Consider the following 23133-nt stretch of genomic DNA (forward strand, 5'->3'; position numbering starts at 1 on the left):
CACACGAGCACTCACATAGACACAGAGTTTGCAGCACACCGTAGGGGGGTTTTATGATGGGGACACCTCTATAAAGCTGGCTGTAACTAACAAAGAGGTGAAGATTTTGCAGAGGGACACACCGGCCTTGTCTTCCCTTCTAGAAGTGCATGCTTAAATGAAGATGAATAAAGATGAATAAAAGTTTTATGAAAATGACTACTGAGTTCCGGTGCCGTCTCTGGAAGTTTCGACGAATAAAAGAACAGGGGTAAAACTGATTTCGTAACACTGAGCCGCTTTTTCTCGTAGCGTGATTGGATAATTCTCAGGGAGGAGGAGCTCTGCTGACCGGACCAGAGCAGTTGTGATTGTCCATGATGGAGGACGGTTTGTTTAGTGAACTGCGGCCCCTCACTGACTCAAACACCTCCAGATTCTGACCAATGAGGTTCCAGCTTGGTGGACTAGTTTGCTGATGCTGCTGCAGACGGACAGAAGTTCTCCAGCACAAACGGAAGGACCTGAGGTTCCTCAGAGTCTAGTCGGCTCATCGCCTTCTTATACACTGTTGGTCCTCCAGTCTGTGATTCACAGAAACGCCCACTGAGACATAATATTAAGAACAAGTGTTGTAGCTCAGACATGCCAGATCAGCAGTTCCGTGACAATAAAACCACCTGCTGTCAGTGAACCCTGACCTCTGGCTAAATATTAGCCAAAGTAAGAATAAAGAGAGCGTCCCAGACATGGACTGTTTGTGCCTTTTACAGAAACTCAAAATATGAGTTCTCCTCTCGTAGAAGAACTATTTTATTGTGAGACACAGGAGAAGCACCGCCATGTCTTCCTACATATTGTTAGAACAGAGATGATGATTTTTTAAAGATGCATGGCCGATGCTGTGAAGATAAAATCCAGGTGTGATGCTGAGACTCAGTCCTGTTAAAGGATGTTGCAGCCGACCTTAAGCTCGTCTAGTCGAACGAGCCAAAGCAGAGGCAGTGCAGCTTTTATTGCAGTGTAATGGCACTGTGCCTCTTGGAAAAGTGTGTATAGAAAATGAATGAGTGGATGGAAACTGCACGACGGGGACTTTTGCAGACCACGGTTATGGGGGTGGCAATAAAATGTCAGTGAGCTCTCTGGGCCGGTTCTCACTGAGGTTTGTAAACCGCCGTCTGTGCTCACACTTTTTAATCCTTCTCTTTATTCTCTATTCATCCGAGAAAACTGATACATGAGACAGTTTTCTAAAATAAAGGCAAAGATGAGATATACACAAATTATATTATTGTTTATATTCAGAGCTCACATCGTCAAAATTTAGAGTTTGCATGGTTTCTCTTTTTTCCCCAGTCTGGGTGATTTTCTGCCTTCGTTGTTCCACTGCAGGCCTGGCTGAGGAGTGCACGGCACCAATACTCCATCAGCTTTTTTCCTCCTGTGGAGGTAATGATGTGATTAATTTAACACACCTCAGAGTATAAATGTAGACAATCCCACAGCTCCGTGCTATAAAAAAGTCGAGCCTTTAAACATTTATGGGCACAATTCCTCTTCTGCTATGTGAGGAAAATAAATTGAAGAACAGTAAACTGGGAACACAGACCTTTATACCCGCCCTGGAGAACCACCTACAAAAATATATATTTATCTGCAGCACCGTGTAGAAGCAGCTCTTTACAATTATGCTATTAAACACGTCCCAGCTGACAGAAGACCGACCGCGTGGCCTCGCTACACTGACCCGAGGTGCACGCGCTGCAGACGCCTCGCTGCACGCGCTGCAGACGCATCGCTGCAGACGCCTCGATGCAGACGCCTCGATGCAGACGCCTCGCTGCAGACGCCTCGCTGCAGACGCCTCGCTGCAGACGCCTCGCTGCACGCGCCTCGCTGCACGCGCTGCAGACGCCTCGCTGCAGACGCCTCGCTGCAGACGCCTCGCTGCACGCGCCCGATAATGATGCTGAAAATGGTAAAAGTGGATCTATTTCAGGTAACAGTCCGCCAATACTGGACAATGGGAGGGCTGTGTCTAAGTTAAGGTGAATGAAGACCTGGAAATATAAATTCATCTTATCACAGCAACACTTTGTAGAACATGAAAGCTACACATGCACAGTCTGTTTGATCTTAATGGGATATTCACGTGTTTACAGACGCAGACTGGAGGCTTGTGCTGCCTCTGCTCTTTATTTTGATGTTAAGCTGTAACCAGCTAACATGTAGGTGAAAAACTTCACTCCAGACTTTTGATCTTTGCACTCAATCACAGAGTCGCTCAAAGCTGCAAAATCAAGTCTAAACTGAAAGTCATCTCCCAGTTTAGACTCAGCGAGGGTTTGAGCCAGCACGCCAAAAACTAAAGAAACCAGTTTAGACTCGAGAAACAGAAAGAAGCCTGGAGAAAGATCAAGTAGACTTAAAGCACAAGCTCAGGTCAGATGAGATGAAACTAGAGACGGTGCTTATGTCTCGACAAAGAAGGAAGGAAAGAAAACCGTCCCCACAGTGAAACTCGGCAGTGGGAATACTGTGCATCTGGAACTGGGAATCTCGTCAAGGAGAAAGAATCATGGAGAAAACACTCGGCAGCAAAACTGTGTCTGTGTCGTGGCTTTGTCTTCCAACGTGACAAAGACCTCGAACGTGTCACTCCTGATGTAGCCCGACCTCCAGAAGAGTTACTGGCCGGCACAAAGACGTCTGCAAGGAGAACTGAAGACTGTCAGCTGTAGAGGAGCGCTCGTGATCCGGGACTGCGCAGTAAAAAGGCAAAAGTGCAAATTCTACAAAAATACTGAGACCTAACTGACGTAGGTTGTGTTTATTTTATTATTTATTAACATTTAGCATTAGTCCAAGGTTATCGATATTACATTTAAGAAGAACAGCAGGCCTGTGTGGTGATTTTGGTGAACAGGAAAAGTTCCCTAATGTTACAGAAGTATTACTTTTTATTTAAATGATAAATGAGACAAGTGGAATCAAGACTAACCTCCTGCCTCAGCTCAGTTTCTGCTCTCATACATGATGCAGACCTTTACGATTTTACTCCTGCGCCTCTTCCTCACCTCCAGGGTGTGAAAATAAAAGAGTGGACCCTGACAAACCCAGAAAGTTAAGTATTGTGTTCAAATAGATCTGGCAGTTTGATGTGAGACCTTTTAGCTCCTAATTCGGTGCACAGTGTTGTGTGCCAGCTGCTACAGCAGATCCCTGCATGGTGTCAGAGCAGGACCGGTGCCGTCTGTCTGCTAACAGAAGCCACTGCAGGCTCCGAGACGCCTTCAGCACAGACTCATCCCTGCTGACACCTGAGCCGTCTCACGCTGCTAGGATGAAAGAATTCTTCCGTATTCCCAAAGATGAATCGAGCCTGGAATTTGTCTGTGCGCTGATCCTCGAGCCCACCAGGGGGAGCCAAATACACCAGCTACTGTAAAAGCCTTGTTCAGATCTGTAGTGCGTGACTTCTAACATTATTAAAACTGGCACAGCTGCACAAACGGATTTTAATTTCCTTTGCAGAAGAAAAAACGTCAGACAGAAGCAGCACATAAACATGCTGTCACTGCATGCATGCTTCAAACCACAAGCACAGGCTTCAGTCTGCACGCTCAGTAAATAAGTATTCTACTCACACGCTCATATTTCAGCTCCATCAGTGAATTTATTTTCTCTTACATTTGATTTCACACATTCACTGTATCAGGCGTCTAATGCTGGGTTGGGTTCATTCATCATGGCTCTGCTTTGAGACTGCAGCCAACATCCTTCAGGCAAGTTCAGGAAACCAGCCCGGCTGGACCTCAGCAGCGACACTCGCTGTGATCTTTGACGCGCTGCTTTCAGGCTTCACAGACCTGCAGAGGCAAAAATGTCATCGATGTCATCGTGAGTGTCCGTGCTCCGACGCGTCGCCTCTCGTGCGGTCCTGCTTCTCTGGTCGTCCCCGCTAAGTCGAGCTCGTGTCTGTCGTCCCGCCTGCTCTTTCCTTTTTACGCCGCCTCTCATCACAAACCTCCTGAGAGTATGAAAACGAATTCGTCTCCTCGAGGCGAGCGAACGTAAGGTCTTTGGCGCTGATCCTTCTGGAGATGAAGCCCAGCAAGCTTCCTTTTTGAAGGTTTGCAGCTTCCTCTGGACGCTGCAGCACGAGAAGAGAGAACATGAGCACCTCTGCAGAACGCTAAAGGAAGACTTCCTGAGAAAGTGTCGCTCTTACTTGTAGCCCGCTGCCTCCAGGCATTTCATCTGCCGGCACTTTAACTGCAGGAAGGTTAAAAGGCGTTTTTCCTTTCCCATCCTCTGGGATTTGCACCAGCGAATCATCTCGTCCACACGGATCTCCATGTGTGAGAAAGAAGCAGCTTCTCTCACCTGTTTCTGGAACTCGTGTCTCCTGCCAGCTCTGCTCGTTTGTTTGGGCGTCGACTTGCCCTCGAGTCGCAAGAAGAAGAAGTAAATACGTGAACATTAGAAACAGAAAAAGTAGAGACGAGTCACGTGCTTGCTCACATACTTGTGTGAAAGTCCTGCAGAGCTTGAAAGAAGACTTCCTGTCTGCTGCGAGGCCGACGCCTGGAGAAATATCAGGGATGTGAGTGGGAATGTTCACGTCTCACTGATGTCATGTTTGCATGAATGCAGACTACCTCTTATAACTGCAACGCCGACGTCTTCTTTGAGCTCTCTTTTCTGCGTGCACGTCTTCTTGGCTTCAGCTGGAAGTTTCTTCGCCGCCTGCTTCTTTTCCTGCCGCGCTCTGCTGGGCGCCGCAGGTTTGGTCAACAACAAAGCATCAGAGGGACCGAGGAACTGAGCCAGATCAGCTGGCAGGGAGAAGTCTGCGAGGAAGGGCATGGGCTGGACTCGGGCTACGTCTCTGAGAAGCTCCAGGAGCTGCCGGTAGAGGCCGGACAGGGCGAGCAGCACGCCACGGAAAATCACCCTGAGAACGCACGAAATACAACGTGTTAACACTTTCTGCAGACTTAATGCTCTCTCTCTCTAAATGCACGTATGCTGCAGAAAACGTGCTGACCACAGACGGCTGAGCATGCTGGTTATCACCACGTTCAGGATGACAAACTCCTCCCACTTCATCTGCTGCTTTGAGAGTCTGAAACGAGCAGCTGTTAAGGGGAAACCTGCAGAGGGCACGAGAGTCAGACTTGGTTCAGATGAAGACATCCGCACGTCGTTCACGCGGAGATCGATGCTCACAGAAGGATACGTGAAAGCTCTGCTGCAGCGACGCAGCGTGCAGCTCATCAGCCGAGCGGCCCCCAGCACTTTGAGACAGATCCACTCCAGCGTGGGCTGACTGGGAACGAAACACTGGCCGTCCTTGATGCTCAGCTGCCTAAAACACACACACCCCACTGCAGACTGTGGCAGAAACTGACATCCACACAGAATTTCACAGTTTGAATCTCCGTCTTATCTTCTATAAAGACGTCCGTCTGCATGCTGAGAGGACTCATTCATGCAGTTGCCCACCCCTGGTCCACTGTGGGAATAAAGTCGGGCTACACACATTTTCATTGTGCACTCAGACCGGTTCATGAATCCGACCTGGTCACAGCAGTGAAGGTTCACGATGAAGACCTGCTCTGCACGTCACACTTCACAGCGAGCCACAGACCTACCTCTGGGTCCTGTTCGGACACAGATCTGACAGTTCCTGAAGAGCAGCATCGAGCTTCATGTTCTTCAGCCGGTTCACACACTGCTCCACCTTTGAAGGAAGGAACATGTAGGTTAGTCTACTGGGTGACTAAGGCCAGAACACCGGGCGAGTGAAAACATCTGGATGATCTCCGAGACTTCTGGGAGAACATCCCGTGGCCTGACGCGACAAAAGCTGAACGTTGGGAGGTTTGAGTCCCGTTACATCTGCATTAAACATAAAGAGAACATCACAGCAGCAGTCGGACGCGGCGGTGGGACTGTGATGGTCTCTACCAAAAAGTCCTGAAGGAGAACGTGGGCCCGGCAGTCATGCAGCAGCACGATGACCAGAAACACAGCAGCAGCTCCACCTCTGATTGGCTCTGAAGACAAAATGAAGGTTCTGGAGCGTCCGAGTGAAAGTGTGGACTGAATCAGACTGAGGTGACCTTAGACAGGCGCTCATACTGGAAACGCCTCCAATTATTCAGAGTGGGACAAAGTTCCTCCACAGAGACGTGAAACACACCATCAACACTCCACAGTGTGGACTGCAGTCCTGCTGCCTCGTTTCCCTTCATAAATACAATCAGCATTAAAAACTGCAGTTTATTTTCACTCAGGTTATCTTTGTATTAAAACTTGTCTGAGGACATCGAGCAGTCTGTGGAGGCTCACTGATCAATTATGCTGGAGGTCTTTCTGATGCTGTGACTCTGGAGACATTCAGGGAGCTGTCAGCTGTCGGCCACTTCCACAGACGTTACTGTAGTCGGGTACTTTCAGCTGCTCCCGTGTTTCCCAGGGGATCGCCGCAGCGGCTGGATATGCATAATATTTCAGCATGAAGTGTGGTCGGAATACAATCAGACCTCTGCACAGGAGAAACTCCCTCTGACCTGCACATTTACATCATCTCAGCTGTGACAGACACGTGTCCATCAGTGTGGACGACACAGCAACCGAACGCCCGAGCGTCCCACAGACAAAAGCTACGTCCACACGTACACGGGTATTTTTGAAAACGCAGATTTTCCGTTTTCGTTTTAAAAAATAATCCCGTCCACACGTAAAGGCAGAAATGAAGGAAAACGCTGCTAGGAACATGCCAAAGCAGCAGGTGGCGCTATATTCCTAACCGTGCAGAAATGTTGGCCAATCAGAAGTCTAGAAGCCTCGGTGGGAAATAGTAAACAAAGCTGGGGCATAGAAGAAGAACCGAGTCGTATGTGTGGAGGGACAGTAACTGTGTGAGTATATGTAAGCATTTAAACACTGCAGAGAGAACAAGTAACAGTAACAGCATTGTAGAAATTCATTTCACCGAAACAATAACGTGGCGCACAGTGTGACGTCAAAAAAGGCGCACACCTTTGACGCTGCGTTTTCTGCGTTTTTCTCGTCCACACGTAAATGCAAAAACAGAGTTTTAGAAAATATCCACCCTGGCAGGAGTTTTTAAAAATCTCCGTTTTCAGTGACCGACAACGCCGTTTATGTTGTTGATGTTACATGTAACAACACAGGCTGGACCTGGATCAGGGCGTTTCTAACCTCTGTGAACTGGGGATGCATCGAAAACTGCTGAATTTGTTGTGCTCGATGAGCGACCATCACACGTGTTATTAATCTGTCTCTTTATCCTGTCTTCCTTCTCTCACCCCAACCAATCACAGCAGATGGCCCCGCCCCTCCCTGAGCCTGGTTCTTCCGGAGGTTTCTTCCTGTTAAAAGGGAGTTTTTCCTTCCCACTGTGGGCGATCGTGGCTCAAGAGTTGGGAGTTCGCCTTGTAATCGGAAGGTTGCCGGTTCGAGGCCCGGCTTGGACAGTCTCGGTCGTTGTGTCCTTGGGTGAGACACTTCACCCGTTGCCTACTGGTGGTGGTCAGAGGGCCCGGTGGCGCCAGTGTCCGGCAGAATGTGTAAAGCGCTTTGAGGTCCATAGGGACTAGTAAAGCGCTATACAAATACAGGCCATTTACTTGCTTGCTCATAGGTTTTCTCTGTATTGTATTGTAGGGTCTACCTTACAATATAAAGCGCCCTGAGGCGACTGGTGCTGTATAAATAAAGCTGAACTGCATTTCTGTTGTGGGAAATGTCAGTTTTTGGTGCTTAAAGGAGCATTGTGAGCCTCGCTACGTGCTGCCAAACCAACATTTGGCAATCAATCAATCAAGTTGTTGAATACAAACATTATTTTGTGATGATATTGGGCTTCATGTGTTTTTCAAAACTTTGCATAAAACTGCGTTTTGAATATTACTTTAAATACTTAGATCTAAAGTTGTAATTTGTAATGTTTTTGGATGCCGGTGATGACGTTTGTTTCAAAGCTTTAAATAAAAAGATCAGCTCAGCTGAGCAGTATTTTGGCTGCTTACACGTATAATAGAAGAACTTTAGTCGTTTTTTTGCTTTTTTAAATTTTAATATGACATTTATGACTAAACGGAGACTATACCGGAGTCATATCGGTATCGGCAGTTATCCAAATCTATGACATCAGTATCGGACATACAGACGTGGCGTCATCCATCCCTACTGTGAACGACAGGCTGCGGCTCTGGCTGCATGGACGAGGAACAGGTAGCTGCAGACAGCTGGTTCAGGACCAGCAGGAAGAGGAACATGTTGTCGTGAACACCTGTACGTGACTCGGAGCTCAGGTGGGCGCGCTCCGAGTTGCCCCGAGCTCTTAACGAACACACTCACGGTTACCCTGGAGACGGCACTCACCTGCTTCAGTGCCTTGAACGTCCTGTTGCCCCGGTAGCTGTTGTTCAGGACGTACAGCAGCTCGTACAGCAGCCTGACCTCCGTCTGAAGGATCTCACTGCGGACCAGCTTCAGCACATTTTCGCGCTCCGTCAGCAGCGTTTCAACGTCTGCAGCTGCACAAACACAAACACCATCATCATCGTCACCTCACAGCCACGCGGCGCCGAGTCCTGGCTCTCCCACGTGGGTCGCATGCGGCGTGTTATTTCGCACACAGCACGTCAGTGACCGCGCGCTGCGGCTCGTACCTGTCTTTGCGGTGAAGGGCACGCGGACAGCGGACACGGCGCTGGGAAAAGGGACGTTGACTCTGTTCCAGAGCTCCACGGCCATGCTCGAGTCTGCCTCAAAAACAAAATACGACCCGGAAGTCCCAGAGCCAATGGCGTACGAGCACGCGTAAACGTCATCGTCTGTGTTAAAGGCGCCGCAGTCGCCGAGTCTGCTCTGCTAAAGTACTTACAACACAAATGATTACTCCAAGTAGTTATCACGAACTGATCAGAACAAAAGCGTAGAAATAATAAAGGCCAATAAATATTAAAATTATGAAAACATAACGAGGATAATGACAATAAACGTTTTTAACAGAGCAATGGATTATTAACACAGCATTTGTAAACATATACGTTATTCCTGTTTGTACACAATAACAGAATAATTATTTTATTCAAACAAACACGGTGAAGGTCAAAACTGGAGCCCCTGAAAAAGTCACCTTTATACTGAAACACAGCACAAACCACCGCTGTGCCACAAGGTGCTGTCAGGAGAACAGCACTTTATTGTGACAGTACAGGCAGGAAGCAAACTTCAAACTGAGGGTCGTCTTCCACTTTACACTCATAGGCTGTATCTCAATTCAGGATCTGCAGCCTCAACGGTCCTCAAGGGCCGCGTACTCAAAGACCGCTAAGGCCGGAAGTGCGAGGCTTGTGAAATGGGACGGTCTAGCCTCCGTTGCGCTTCCCAGGTTGCCTAGCAACCATGATACTAACAGCTGGAAACGTTTCATACAGCTTTGTTTGACAGAAATGAAGGAGAAAATCTTTTGTTCATTTGTTTGTTTCTACATGAGCTTTGATCATTCTCTGATTAAGCTCAGCTATTGAACGGCGTATATTTTAAAGTAAAGGCTGTAAAACCAAGTTAGTACAAACGTCACTAATGTCACATGACTTTGCTGACATGTGGCCAACAGGAATGTTTTAATGTTCTTCGTTATTAAACAGTTCGCACATGAATAAGTGACGTCATATTCAGTACTTACTTTTGACAGTTCACTCTTCAGCCGCTCCCTTCTGCCGTATTTTGCTGTAAAATTATCCACACCCACCGCCGCGCTATGAATTGTGGGATATATGGGACCACGAAGCGTGCACCGGACCACGCTTGATATTTGGGGAAATCGACGGCGCATTTGGAGTATGCATTTGAAGTACACTTCAAATTGGGACAGCCGTCGTCGCGTGGCGGTGACGTAACCGCACTTAAAATGCGTACTTCAAGCGTGCAGACCCTGAAATGGGACACAGCGATAGACCGCTAAGGCCGGAAGTGCGAGGCTTGTGAAATGGGACGGTTTAGCCTCCGTTGCGCTGCCCAGGTTGCCTAGCAACCATGATACTAACAGCTGGAAACGTTTCATACAGCTTTGTTTGACAGAAATGAAGGAGAAAATCTTTTGTTCCTTTGTTTGTTTCTACATGAGCTTTGATCATTCTCTGATTAAGCTCAGCTATTGAACGGCGTATATTTTAAAGTAAAGGCTTTAAAACCAAGTTAGTACAAACGTCACTAATGTCACATGACTTTGCCGACATGTGGCCAACAGTAATGTTTTAATGTTCTTCGTTATTAAACATTTGCACATAAATAAGTGACATAATATTCAGTACTTACTTAAGTTTACTCTTCGGGCGCCCCTCATCCACCTTTTTTTTTTCCGGCAAAATTATCCACGCCCACCAGCTATGAATTCTGGGATATGTTGGGCCACGAAGTCTACACCGCCACGTCCTTAAAATTCAGGGAAATGAAGGACGCATTTGAGGGCCGGATTTCGAGCAGCCTTCGAATTGGGACAGCCTTCGTCGCGTCGCTGTGACGTAATCGGCCTTAAAATGCGGCCTTTAAGGCTGCAGACCCTGGATTGGGATTCAGCCATAGAGGAACTTCAGCGAGGAGTCGATGTGAAAACCTCCATGTGAAAGAGTTTTTTTCAGCTCCTCTCACAAACCGACAGCATCATCATCACCTCTGTGTTCTCCTCTGAGGGGCTCCTCGTGACCCATAAACCAGGACTGTTCTTATGTAACACATTAAGGTTCCTCAATCCCAAACAAACGTCTTCTCCTGTACAACTCCTGAACTGTTTGTTGCATAATCAGTTTTCAGTGCTGCTAAAAGTAGCAACAGAAAAACACCTTTAAACTGTAATGAGTTATGACTTCAGATCAATACGGAGAGGAAGTGTGAGGAAGAGTAATGTCTGCACAGACTGATTTATCAACATTCATCACCATGTTGCACATTAAGATTCGGGTGCAGAATAAAAGCTCCCCGTGTGTTCACACAGACGCCCACCGTGAAATACTGACATCGTTTATTGGAACAACAGCAACAGATTTAACGAGAGGACATTAAGGGGCCTGTGCCGCCTGATTCCTGATCCAAGAGATGACTTTTAGGTTCACTTCCTCCATCACGGACACCTCAGAACGGCCTTTCACCTTCAGTCCATGGCTGCCTCCTCGTAGCCACAAAATCTCAACCTGAGCTTTCATTTCTTTCACCGTCGTGTCAAAGTGAACCTGAGCGAGGACACAGAGCAGAGTGAGCACTGCAGCACGTTCAAACCGCGAGAGCAACGTCCCGTTACACACATACATCAGAACTACATGCAAACTAACAGAACAGCAACAATGAGCACACAGGACAGTCTTCTAATCGTTTAATAAGGAAACATGCATTAGGCATGAATCCTTCTCATTCCTCACCCTGTCACACATGTCGTCCTCAGTGCCCGACACAAACAGCACACGCGTGTGCGCCGGCAACACCCTTAGATCTTCGCTCCGTTGGCGGTGTGCATGCGTCTGTCCTGGGGGGTGCAGGGGGAAAGACAAGCAGATCACACCCTCCACCGCGGCCTCGGATTCCTCGCTCAGTCGCCTAGCTAAAGCTGCGGCCGCACGACACCCCATCGACCTGCCTGTGGAAACGTCACAGTGTTCACTCCCACTCAGTTATTTCTACACTGCTGCATGTCCTCGTCTTCATTTGAAACATAGATGAAGGTTCAGAGGTGAAGATGTGGTGTCTGGTGATGTCATCGGTTAAAGGCAGACACTCATGGACAGAGTGCGTCTTTAAGCCCAGCACAGCAACGTCGGGTCTGTTTTACCACATTAACACACTTCCCACCAAAGGAAACTGTTAAGGTACAACAATACTTTGCAAACTGAAGTACGTGAGACAAAATGAGCCGACAGTGTTTCTGCTCTGAGCTCTTCCTCTTTGGTTTTGAACATCTTAAGGCTTCTTACCTCCAAAAAATACGTGTTTCACTGTGAACCTCTGCAGTGACTTCAGGTAGTCCTGCAGGTGGAGACACGTTAAACAGCACACAACGTTACATCACACTGGTGCACTACAAAAAACTTGTAATATTGCACGTAAAGCAGTGAGTGCAGTTTTCTTTGACTTCAGCACGTACCCACACAGCAGTGTACGCCTTCAGCCTGTAAGCCAGGTTCAAACCTTTGCATGTGAAGCGCAGGCACAGGAAACCGTGTGATGCCAGCTGGTGAGCCAGAGAAACCAGCTGACTGAAGTTCATGTCTCCCCCGGCTCCGTGCGTGAGGATCACGGCGGTGTGAGCGTCTGACATGGCGGCAGGGACGCACAGGGCAGCATCTAAAGATTTGGCCCCAAACGGCACCTTCACCGCCTCCTGAAAGCCAGCGAGCACCGATTCAGCACCTCAACCATTCTCACTCCCCCCGACCTTTACAGAGCAGTGAAGATGTTTACATGGTGATACTTGAAAAATCAGAAGTCTTATCTCAAGCTGACTCTGACTCACTGGTCCATCACATCCAGCAGATTATTGTAACACTCTCCAGATCATCAGCTCACTCATCCTCACAGGTACACACACACGTGACCACATTACTCCACATCACTTCCACACTGGCTCCCTGCGACCTTTACGATCCTTCTGTTAGTTCATACAGCTCTCTGTGGTTTGGTCCCGGTGTTCTGGGAATCCATCCTACCCGTTGTTTCTGCGCATGCGCACAACACAAAATTCAGTGGCAAATTGTCCTACCTTTGTGAATATTAGCTAGAAAAATACTCTGACCGGTAAAATTAACTGCCAAACCAACCTACCTTTGTGAATGTCACCTACAAGCATACTTAAACTGCTAAAAAATTGTGGCAAATCGTCCTACTTTTGTTAATCTGAGCTAGAAGCCTACTTTAATAGCTACATTTCAGTGGCGAACCATCCACACACATACTCTGACGGGTAAAATTAAGTGCCAAACCATCCTGGCTGTATGCATATGAGCTACAAGTATACTCTGATGGGCAAAGTTAAGTGGCAAACCGTCATACCTCCTTAAATTGGTGCTGGAATTACTCTGTGACAGCAGAAATGTGCATAAACTACTTACGGTAGGACGTTTTGCCAAAGTAGGATGGTTTGTCAGAACACCGGCACCTCTGTGACCTGCTCCGTGTCTCTAACCCAGTCACACCTGTCAGGTCATCAGCTGCTCCAGAGTCAGAGCTCGGGGCTGGAGGTGCTTCACTTACTGTGGTCCTGATCTTGGGAACCAGCTGCCCGCTGATCTGAGATCAGTTACAGCCACGCTCTTATTCAAAATCAGACTCGAAACCTTTGAATTCCCCGAGGCTTACACTTCCTACTGTTCCTGCTGCGCTCACTGCCTACAGGCTTTCTAACCTGCGCAGGTGTTTGTGTGTTCGTGAAGCACACCGAGCCCACAGGTCGTGGCGCGCGCTAGCCTCTCGTGCACCCGTCCTCTCTGTGCCGTTAGCGTCGGTGCTCCGGGCTCCGCTCCTGGTTCGAGTTCCGTTTCATTCTAACCTGATTCTGGTTTCTGCCATGTTTGCTTTTTATTTTTCATATTTACCTCCTCAAACGTCTCCATCACAAGCAGCTTCTTCTCTGGAACACCGAGGACTTCAATGCCTATTAGTGACACCTGGCGGGGAGGAGTGGTCACTACAGCGTTACCAAACCTGTATTTAAAGTACTTTTAATTTTTTTAAAAATGGTTTGAAATGTTTATTTTATGTTTCATTAAAATTATTTGTTACAGATTGTTCACTTTTTAATATGTCTTTATCCAGTGGAAATACTGGAAACGCAGCATCATACTTCATAATGGTTAGTCTCTATAACACTTCCTTCCCAGTCATCCTGCACACTGGCACATTGTTGGATATTACTGACATCTGATCAATTGAAACATCACTCTATACTCTCTATCATGTTCATACTTTCAGTTTTATCCATGTCTGAGCATCTTTGATTTTATACGTTTGATTTTATATATCAGGATGAATATCTCAGCAGAAATATCACTTTGTACAGGGCAGCGACTCCTCGCCAACAGCGACTCCTCGCCAACAGCGACTCGATACTTTGTGGTTCAAATCTAAACCATGCAACAGGGTAATGGTCAGTTATAAACAGCAGCATTAACTTTATGACACTTCCGTTTGTTTACTTTTTCACAAGGATACGATTTTTATTTGAAATGTTTTCAGTTCTGTTTTATCCGTCAGGTAAACTGAAGGTGTGGCCACGGCTGATTTTCCAGCAAGCACAGCGGTCAGCTGCACAACCTCAGGGCTCACACTAAACCTCACTGAGTAAATAATCTGACATCAGAGAGAAAAAACACGCTCTGAAATATTTATTGAAAAATAAGAATCAGATATTCAAACCATAGTCATACAATTAATTGGCACTTTAAAAGAAAAGGCTGTCAGTTATGAAGTGGGAGGAGCTCAGTCACAGTTCATCCTTCACCTGAAAAACAAACATGAAAACGCTCGTGTTAAACTCCTGTGAGAACAGCACTAACGTGTCTTCTTGGTGGTTGCAGTGACGCCTCACGTACACCAGATGGCGCCACAGACTGTAGAATAATAAAACTATCCCAGCTTTAATGTTATTTCTTATTCTTAACGTGCAAAAAGTAAAATAAGATCATTAGGATTTGCAGATACAAGCTGCAGAGCAAACAAAGCATTTGGGTGTTTCTCACGTTTGTCCTGTGGCAGGAACATGGGAACAAGTCATCAGCAGGCTGCTCCACGACTTCCATGTCCTTCCGGATCTTCGGCTCGGTGACCTGGAGTTTGGCGTACTCCTAGTTCGCACGCATAAATATGACACGTGAGGGAAGTGCGACACATTTACATCGGTCCAAATGAAGAATAATCAGCATTGTGTCAGTGTGACGCAGCGCGAGTAGTAACATTGTATACTTTGAATACTTTTTCAGTCGTGCAGTAACTCTGAAACTGTAATCACATTACCTTGATCAGTATGTAGTAATAACAGAAGATGGTGTCTCCCATGAGATGACTGCGGGCAAACTGCTGACCTGCGAGAGCAATTTTCTTTGCCTGAAAGAAGAAAACAAAATTACACCACCTTCACTCATCATTAGTGAAACCAGCGAGGATCCAGTCACGTGTTCTCGTCACCTCTTCGTCGTGGTCACGCGCCCACTGGATCTTCTCCAGCAGGTCTCCCAGGTCCGCGCTGACAGGGATGTAGTGCTCCCACGCTCGAAGCTGCTTGTAGAAATGTTCGTAGTACCCAGAATCCTGCTTCAGGACCACGCTGTCCCCCGCCAGCAGGTACGGCAGCCGATAAGCTGCCACAGTGCCGTCAATGTTTATTTGGTACTTGTACTGGTGATGCATGGACACAATGAAACATTAGCATAAGAATATCTGACGTAATAAAAGCGTTTTTATGGAACAGAATTCATCTCACCTTGAAAAAGTCAAAAAACGAAACATGTTTGACGAGCGGCCCGTAGAGGCTCTCATCGTGTTTGAAGAAGAAGAAATTAGTAAAGGCGGCGTCGATGATGTGCGGGTGAGCCCTCGAAAGCTTGACCAGCTGCAGGCGCTCCTGTCGGCTGTCCCGCCCCCTCCAGAAGGCGGTGGCGTTCTTCTCGGGCCACGGCGGCCCCGTGTTGGCCTGAACCGACATCATGTCCAGGCTCACCCTGTACGGCAGGCAGAGGACGCGCTGAATGTTACATCCTCTGCAGTTTGTGACATCACGAACCTCACAGGTGACGGTCCAACATTAAACAGCTCACACATGCATCAACTCAAACAGCAGGAAGGTGAGAGGAGGAAATGCACGGCTTTATATCAGGTTCAGTCTGCTTACTGACGGCCTCGGTGACGGCAGAGCATGCGTACATGAAGAGGAGCAGGAATCAGGTGACCTGAATCCTCCCTTAGTTATGCTGCAATAGGTATAGGCTGCTGGGGGATTCCCATGATGCATTGGGGGTTTCTTCTTCACTCACTATGTATTAACAGACCTCTCTGCACTGAATCACACTTGTTATTAACCTCTGTCTCTCTTCCACAGCATGTCTTTATCCTTCTCCCTCCTGTCACTCGCAGCAGATGGCCCCGCCCCTCCCTGAGCCTGGTTCTGCTGGAGGTTTCTTCCTGTTAAAAGGGAGTTTTTCCTTCCCACTGTCGCCAAAGTGCTTGCAGATAGGGAATCATACGATTGTTGTGTTTTTGTCTGTATGTGTTATTGTAGGGTCGACCTTACAATATAAAGCGTCTTGAGGCGACTGTTGTTGTGATTTTGTGCTGTGTAAATAAAACTGAATTGAATTAATTGCCAGTTTCTGTGGTAACCAGTGATGGTCAAGTTACTTGAAAAAAGTAATCAGTAACTAATTACTGATTACTTCCCCCAAAAGTAATCCCGTTACTTTACTGATGACTTATTTTCAAAAGTAATTAGTTACTTAGTTACTTTTTAAAAACACGATTTACAACCTGAATAGGTGATAAAGTGATAGATCTTTCAGCACAATTCTACTTTTTCTGCATAATCATCATACAAAATGTAATCAGATGGAAAAGTCTCTTTTTAAAACTTGTTTTATTAGTTTTAATCTTTTAACTTTATGCATCAAGCAAAAATTTAATTATCTGCAACATTCTCTGACTGGAAGAAATTAGTTTAACATTTAAACCTATTTTCTGCACATTCCAGCACATAAAATAAAAATATTTTGTGTGTTTACACTCAGTCTTTCAAATAGATGCAAGTAAAACACAGCAGAAAATAAATAAAGTCAAAGACTAGCGGTCCTGTTGCTCTATTTTCACCTGTAAAGCAGGAGTGGGGTAGGCGGAGGGTTACCCTGGTGCAGGTGTGCAGCGGTCAGTGGAAGAATCCGCGAGTTTCTCTGTGAGTTTCCCATTACGTCGTAGCTACTCGGTGCTTGTTTGGAAGTTTAGGGGTTTTTTTCGCTGTAAAAAGAAGTTTTCTTCCCACGCACAACGGACACTAATGTTTTTGTCACTTTTTATGGAATCAAACTCAAAGTAAGGTCAGTACTTCCACGCTTTAAACGCTGCACGCTCATACTCTCTCTGCACTCGATATATGATCCATTGTTGATCTGCACACAGCTGTTGTCACGAACGTCGCACTCGCTTACGTCACTGTCATGAGACATTCTCGCAAAAAATCACGGTTTTAGTAACGCAGTAACGCAGCGTTCCTACGGGAAAGTAACAGTAATCTAATTACCGTTTTTGCAACAGTAATCCCTTACTTTACTCGTTACTTGAAAAAAGTAATCGGATTACATCTCTGGTGGTAATGTAGTAATACTTTAGCTGAATCCACACAGAGCTTTACCTCCCCATGGTCTCCAGGACGGACTCGGTCAGGTCATAGGTCGGCATGACGATATCTCTGGTGTTATTGGAGCCACACCAGGAGAAGATGGGATGAAGCTTCTCAGGAGGCTTCCTCTTCTCCAACGGCCAGTCACCGAGATTAACAAAAAACTCCACATCAGGGAGCCGCACCTGAAAATGTTTCATGATAATCATTACTGTTGCCACTGTCTGATCGCATATCTGCACTGATGATGACGATGATACCCAGCATGCACTGCACCAGTCGTGTCTGAACAGAATGTTGAAACATTTCATCCCTGATGAATCAACATATACAGACATTAAAAGTCAAAGTGTGTTTGTGGCCGTCTGAGCGACGGCTGAGTAAAAGTAAACAGATTACCTTCCTGGTGAGAGACAGCAGGACGGCATCCATAAAGATTCTGAACCCGACATGTTCCCCAAATGTTCTCACGTAGATCTAAAGACAACAGAAACACATTACAGAAAACAGCTGCTCACCAATCCAAGATTACCTTCACAGGTAACAGATTACACCACTGCACAGGATTACAGGAGTCAGTGACAGCTGTGCATGAGTCATTACTGCAATGATACAGTGACTTTAGTATCTCACTGTAAAATGATGCAGACATTAAAATAAATAAACAACTCAGCATGCTGGGAAATGTGGGAATGACTTTTATCCTTCTCGTTCGTTTAAAGATGAACACAGATTTATCCACAGCTCACATTCAAACTTGACAAAAACACAAACAAAGCAGTTTTTGATGCAGTTTAACGGACGGACAGAACAAACTCATCAAAGCAACAGAAACCCTGACAGAGACAGCTCGCCACATTTACCTCTGAATAAAGGGACTCGGCTGCACTTACACACACAGTATGAAATGCAGTAGCAAAGTACTACTGTAGTAGTTTTTACTACTAAAAGCATCAGTTTCACTTCACCACAGTCATACTTTTAGAGGGAACTAGTCATGGAAGCAGATACGTTCCTGAATATTCTCATGTAATGTGAGCAGTGCTTTAGACTCATCGCCATCACAGCAGCACTCATGCACACCTGGCTCTGCTCTTACAGGTGAGTCACACAGCTCCAGGGTCCAGGATGAAGGAACATTAACCTTCCTATTCTTCCCTTCTACACTCACCTTTGGATCTGATGTGTGTCCAGAGGCCTACATGGTGTCGTGGTTTAAGACGACCTGACTGGATGACTGAGAGGCCCACAGACAGCAGCTAAAACTTTCTCAGCTTCCTCTCAGGTAAAACATAAACACCTATGATACGTCTGTGTTTGTTTCCCCAGGTGGAATCACCTTGTTGTCTTTGACGGTGTAGTGGCAGAGGCTCTGCCGCTGTCCGAAGCGCTGTGGGATCTCCTGTGCGTTACGATCTGGGTCGACACTCGGGTAAGAGGACAGGTCCCTCTCTATCTGTGCGAAGGACTGAGGGCAGTGCATGTGGGCCTCCCACGCAGAGCCGCTCTCCTGGGGACAGTCGCATCCCTCGTGATAGACCGGGCCTGCAGACGACAACACTGACTCATTAAGTTTCTGGATCCAGCAAAAACAGCAGAAGACTCAGGATCGGAGCGCGAGTTCATGATGTCATTTATCAGAGTGAACATCGCAGCTTCACGGACCGCGTCCTACCTTTGAGAACAAACGGTGACTTGGCAACGTGCTCGTTCTTCAGCAACACGTGGATGTGAAGCTCCGAGTAGGTGGCGTACATTCGGAAGCGGACCAGGAATGAGCCATCCCGACGATCCAGGACCTGGATCCAAATCCTGGTGAACTGCTCCACAGGAGACACAATCTTTACTTCAAAGGTTTTCTCACCAGGTGATGCAGTCAAACTGTGGGAGGAGGGAGAATACAAAGATATCTACTGCTGCTCAGGAGGACAGCATCTCATCTTATAACAACAGATATGAGCCAGTGTTTACAAAGCAGTGGACTTAACCTTCGCCACTTCATCATCTGTACGGTTCATTTCAGCGCTCGCTCACAGTTTATACTCTCTACATACAAGAAGGTTTAAAGTTTGCGTGTCACAGAAAACATCTGTGCCATGGTGGTCTCCTAACGGATGTGTCTGGGTAACTTGGATCGTCACTCAGAGTAACAACTTGTGCACAGTCCGTGTGTCTGCACCAGCTCACGGTGCAGTAATGACTGTAGCAGGCATGATAACCACAGAGAGGAGGCACCTTTGATAAGCTCCTGCAACTGTGTGATGATAAAGGTCATTGGAGGCCGTCTAACATCATCCTGCCTGTGGTTTGTCTTTCATATCTGCTCTCACAGGTCAAAACTTCAGATTTAACACCACACTTAAAATTTTATATGGTGTCCTTTTGTAGTCATGCAGGGTTTTTTGACTTATAAGTACAAATATAAGATAAAATGTAAATGTCTTTGTTCTCTAAAGGTTCTCTTGAGCAATAGTTCTCCAGTTTTCTGAAGGTGTCTCAGTGTTTTTCTTTGGACACCCCATCAAAGGAGCTCTGATTCAAGTCACTGTTCACTGAAGCCTCATCAGAGAAGATTCAGTGAAGGACGGCTAAAGGGAAACAGGAGGAAAGGCTGAGGCTGAAAATGGCACCAGAACTGGACTGAAGGTCAGAGGAACAGGTGTGATGGAGAGATGGATCCACATCATGGTCAGTGTGTACGAGGAGGTCAGGAGGAGGTCCAGCAGTGAGAGTCTGCAGCCATCTGTGAAGCACGGTGGAGGCTGTCATGGTCTCAGGTCAGTCAGTGCTGTTGGAGATCTTAAACTGATGAATTACAGAGTCTGATCCACCACGCAGGAACATCTGGAAACATCTGACTGGCAGCAGCTTCATTTTTCAGCATCATAGTGATGCCAAACACAAAGCACACATCAGTGATGGATGCGCCTCCTCAGAGCTCAGCATCGCTGAAACAGTGTGGGATCCTCCTGACAGAGAACACAACCAAAGGCAGAAACATCTGAGGAAGAGCTGTGACTGTCCTTCAGGAAGCCTGGAGAACTGTTCCTGAAGGTCCTCACAGAGCTGACGGAGAGCTGCTCGGAGAGCTCAGACTGTGCTGAACAATAAAGTGGTCATACTAAATATTCACTCTGACGCTTTTTACAATCATATAAACTCTTTCTTTGCTGCATTTCCATATTTATCGGCACATTCGTGTCCCCTTTCTCCTCTAATATAAAGAACAGAGAGGTTTGACATGGCACTGGATATCTGATGGAGATACGGAGGAGACTCAGAGAAAGAGTGATTTTGCACACAGCTACATTCAGACCTTTGGTACTTCTGACCGTTAAATCACACCTGCGTGGTCACATGTGAGGTCTCCGGCTTGCACATGCGCATGATAATGAGAAAACCAGTGACGTGATTCTGACACCCCGACAGTGAACTCCAGGCTCTGCAGCTGGAGTCGCATACCACAGGCCTCGCATTACTCACTTTTTCCCCGAGCTGTCCGCCGCCTGTATGTAGAAGAATCGAGCTGGAAGGACGACGCTAGCCTCCAGCCCAGGTCCCCATACTAAAGTGTTCGCAGCGCTGGGGGCCGAGCCCCCCTGAGACCCCCGCAGGTCATGCCCGAGCACAGCCAGACAGAAGAGCAGCCACCACGGCCGCAGTGCAGACATACCGGCCAATGCGCAGGCTCACACGGGTTACAGTCGTGCGAGCTCTCGGCCTCTGCCGGTCTAAACTGCCATTGTTCGTTCAACTCTGTGAAAACTGAGCGGACGGACTGAAGTCAGTGTGCAGCGTGGGAACTTCGCTTCGCTCCATCTAGACTCACACGACTCGCCGCAGACACCGCATTTCACATCCGGTTAGAGCGAGCGCGGTGTCGCTGTTTCAGGAACGTTAACGCTGCTAGCACACCGGCAGCTAACTCACAAAAAATCTTTTACAGTCGAGTAAACAATTAACTGAATGAAAGGGGGCGGGACAACAGAGCGCGTTGTGAGACCCGATTGGCCAAGAGACCGATGGAGCTCCAGGTGTAAATGTGATTGGACGGAAACACGGAAGTTAAAGTCTTCGGTACAAGCTGGCCTGAATGTAAGTGGTTGGAAATGAAAACTTTACCTCATATTTAAATAACAATAAAATGACTCCTCCCACTACTGGTAATAATATAAATGATAATAAACATGTTATAAATGTCACCTGATGGTTATAAGAAACTATAATTAATGTAATTTTATATGGCGCAGTTGTATTTGTTTTACAAGATTTTTAATATATTAAAAATGTTAATATATTTATTAATTTTAATATATTTATTTGTACAAAATAGAAATGTTTTTAAATTAAATTTGTACAAATCTGAAGTCCTGAAAGTTTTCAAATAAGTTAAAGTTTAAGAACTTTTTTTTCAGTGTAAATATTAAATATTTTGTTTGAAAGTACAGTTCGGGCCATATGTGGAAAATTAAACCATTTTTGTAACTTACAGCTTTAATTCAAATAAATAAAACCCATAAATCTTCATCTCAGAGGCTCAGAAGTAGTTGGTCAGACTAACATAATTTTGAATACAAACTTTATATTTTAGTATCTGAATAAAAGTCTTTGCAATGATATTTTACTGCCTGGTGACATCACCACGTGCTGTTTCCTTACCTGAGATGCTCTGCCAGGCTTTAGTGCGGTGTCTCTCGGCCGCTTGTTTCTGAGTCTCTGCCTTAAGTTTTGTATTTAATAACTAAAGCTGCTCTGTTGGGCTGAGATCAGGTCACTGACTCAGACATTGGAGACTTTCTTTGCTTTCCTTGAGAAAGTCTTGGGCTGTTTTTGCAGTTTGCTTTGGCTCATTATCTGTCTGCACCGTGAAGCTCTGTCTGATCAGCTCTGCAGGATTATCTGAATGTGAGCAGAGAGGAAGCCCTGAGCTCCTCACAGCTCATCCTGCTGCTTCGATCAGCAGTCACAATAAAGACGAACAACCTTCTTCCACTGCAGCCATAGCCGAACTTTGGCTCGTGAGCTGTTTCCTCCTTCTCCACTTTCTCTTCCCATTACTGCAAACAAGTGTTTATGTACCACTCTGCATTTATTATGCTGTCATTTTTTCTGTAAAGCAAATTTACCTTGCCTATGGGTATAAATAAAGTTACCTTGACCTTACCTTGACCTTATTATTAACTCCACAGCGCATCTTTTGTCCCATCTTCATCCCCTCACCCCAAACCAGTTGCAGCAGATGGCCCTCTGGTTCCTTCCCACTGTCTCACATGATCACAGGGGGTCATATGACTGTATATCATTGTAGTTCTTTACCTTCAGTATAAAGCACCTTGAGGCAACAGTTGCTGTATAAATAAAATTGAATGTAAACCGTCTTTATTTACGTTCATGAAGGTGTCTCTTTGACAATAACACTCCTCCCTCCTCTGGAGTGTTAAAATGTTTTTTTTTAACTAAAGAAAGAACTTGCGATCATCCACCTCAGCTGCCTTGTTCGGTTGATTGGGTTCATTTTTTCTGTCTGTGTGACACGTTGATTCTTTTTCAGCCTAATGAGGGCCTCCTCGACTTCCACTGGCAGCTCGTTGGGTTTGGATAAAAGCCTAACTGGTTAAACTGTTTGTCAGTCAATAGGCCAATTATTTTTGAGCCTCTGACAGTGGGAACAGCGCATAGAAATGAACAGTAAATGCAGTACTTTTGTTAAACCTTGAATAAAATCAGGGAGTCTGCACGTT

At 46.3% G+C, this 23133-nt stretch overlaps 3 protein-coding genes across 6 annotated transcripts; all 3 read right to left on the minus strand.

Moving 5' to 3' along the window:
* Positions 1-3638: 3638 nt before the first annotated feature.
* rmp64 (ribonuclease MRP subunit p64) lies at positions 3639-9282 on the minus strand. Of its 2 annotated transcripts, XM_085135608.1 has the most exons (9): positions 8691-9282; positions 8401-8555; positions 5640-5728; positions 5225-5353; positions 5033-5110; positions 4644-4939; positions 4511-4569; positions 4214-4428; positions 3639-4135 (listed from the first exon to the last, which is right to left on the minus strand). In XM_085135608.1, exons 1-9 carry the CDS (start codon positions 8773-8775, stop codon positions 3844-3846), a joined length of 1398 nt encoding a protein of 465 aa, XP_084991734.1. In that variant the 5' UTR covers positions 8776-9282; the 3' UTR covers positions 3639-3843. The 2 variants fall into 2 exon arrangements, with proteins under 2 accessions (XP_084991734.1, XP_084991736.1); XM_085135610.1 differs by lacking the exons at positions 8401-8555; positions 8691-9282 and adding an exon at positions 8183-8394.
* A 15-nt stretch (positions 9283-9297) lies between these two features.
* tex30 (testis expressed 30) lies at positions 9298-13672 on the minus strand. Of its 2 annotated transcripts, none has more exons than XM_085135636.1 (5): positions 13608-13672; positions 12161-12397; positions 11991-12042; positions 11442-11656; positions 9298-11255 (listed from the first exon to the last, which is right to left on the minus strand). In XM_085135636.1, exons 1-5 carry the CDS (start codon positions 13623-13625, stop codon positions 11085-11087), a joined length of 693 nt encoding a protein of 230 aa, XP_084991762.1. In that variant the 5' UTR covers positions 13626-13672; the 3' UTR covers positions 9298-11084. The 2 variants fall into 2 exon arrangements, with proteins under 2 accessions (XP_084991762.1, XP_084991763.1); XM_085135637.1 differs by lacking the exon at positions 13608-13672 and adding an exon at positions 13267-13378.
* poglut2 (protein O-glucosyltransferase 2) lies at positions 12691-21363 on the minus strand. 2 transcript variants are annotated; one of them, XM_085135607.1, is made up of 10 exons: positions 20876-21361; positions 19068-19273; positions 18732-18937; positions 17792-17869; positions 17405-17577; positions 15491-15728; positions 15196-15405; positions 15025-15114; positions 14751-14855; positions 12691-14512 (listed from the first exon to the last, which is right to left on the minus strand). In XM_085135607.1, exons 1-10 carry the CDS (start codon positions 21061-21063, stop codon positions 14495-14497), a joined length of 1512 nt encoding a protein of 503 aa, XP_084991733.1. In that variant the 5' UTR covers positions 21064-21361; the 3' UTR covers positions 12691-14494. The 2 variants fall into 2 exon arrangements, with proteins under 2 accessions (XP_084991733.1, XP_084991732.1); XM_085135606.1 differs by having other exon boundaries at positions 14445-14621; positions 20876-21363.
* Positions 21364-23133: the final 1770 nt, after the last annotated feature.

Source organism: Neolamprologus multifasciatus, chromosome 16 (genome assembly GCF_963576455.1).
Source record: "Neolamprologus multifasciatus chromosome 16, fNeoMul1.2, whole genome shotgun sequence".
Classification (NCBI taxonomy): Eukaryota; Metazoa; Chordata; class Actinopteri; order Cichliformes; family Cichlidae; genus Neolamprologus; species Neolamprologus multifasciatus.

Excerpts from the sequence above, each read along its gene's own strand:
- rmp64 (XM_085135608.1), bottom strand. The coding sequence starts at position 8,775 with ATGGCCGTGGAGCTCTGGAACAGAGTCAACGTCCCTTTTCCCAGCGCC. Across the intron at positions 8,556-8,690 it reads GCCCTTCACCGCAAAGACAG|CTGCAGACGTTGAAACGCTG; the intron begins GTACGAGCCGCA and ends GTGTTTGTGCAG. Across the intron at positions 4,136-4,213 it reads CTGGAGGCAGCGGGCTACAA|CGTCCAGAGGAAGCTGCAAA; the intron begins GTAAGAGCGACA and ends CTCGTGCTGCAG.
- tex30 (XM_085135636.1), bottom strand. Across the intron at positions 12,043-12,160 it reads AGGCGTACACTGCTGTGTGG|GACTACCTGAAGTCACTGCA; the intron begins GTACGTGCTGAA and ends CTCCACCTGCAG. Across the intron at positions 11,657-11,990 it reads GAAACACGTATTTTTTGGAG|GCAGGTCGATGGGGTGTCGT; the intron begins GTAAGAAGCCTT and ends ACGTTTCCACAG.
- poglut2 (XM_085135606.1), bottom strand. The coding sequence starts at position 21,063 with ATGTCTGCACTGCGGCCGTGGTGGCTGCTCTTCTGTCTGGCTGTGCTC. Across the intron at positions 15,729-17,404 it reads GTCCTGGAGACCATGGGGAG|GGTGAGCCTGGACATGATGT; the intron begins GTAAAGCTCTGT and ends CCTGCCGTACAG. Across the intron at positions 15,406-15,490 it reads CGTTTTTTGACTTTTTCAAG|TACAAGTACCAAATAAACAT; the intron begins GTGAGATGAATT and ends ATGCATCACCAG.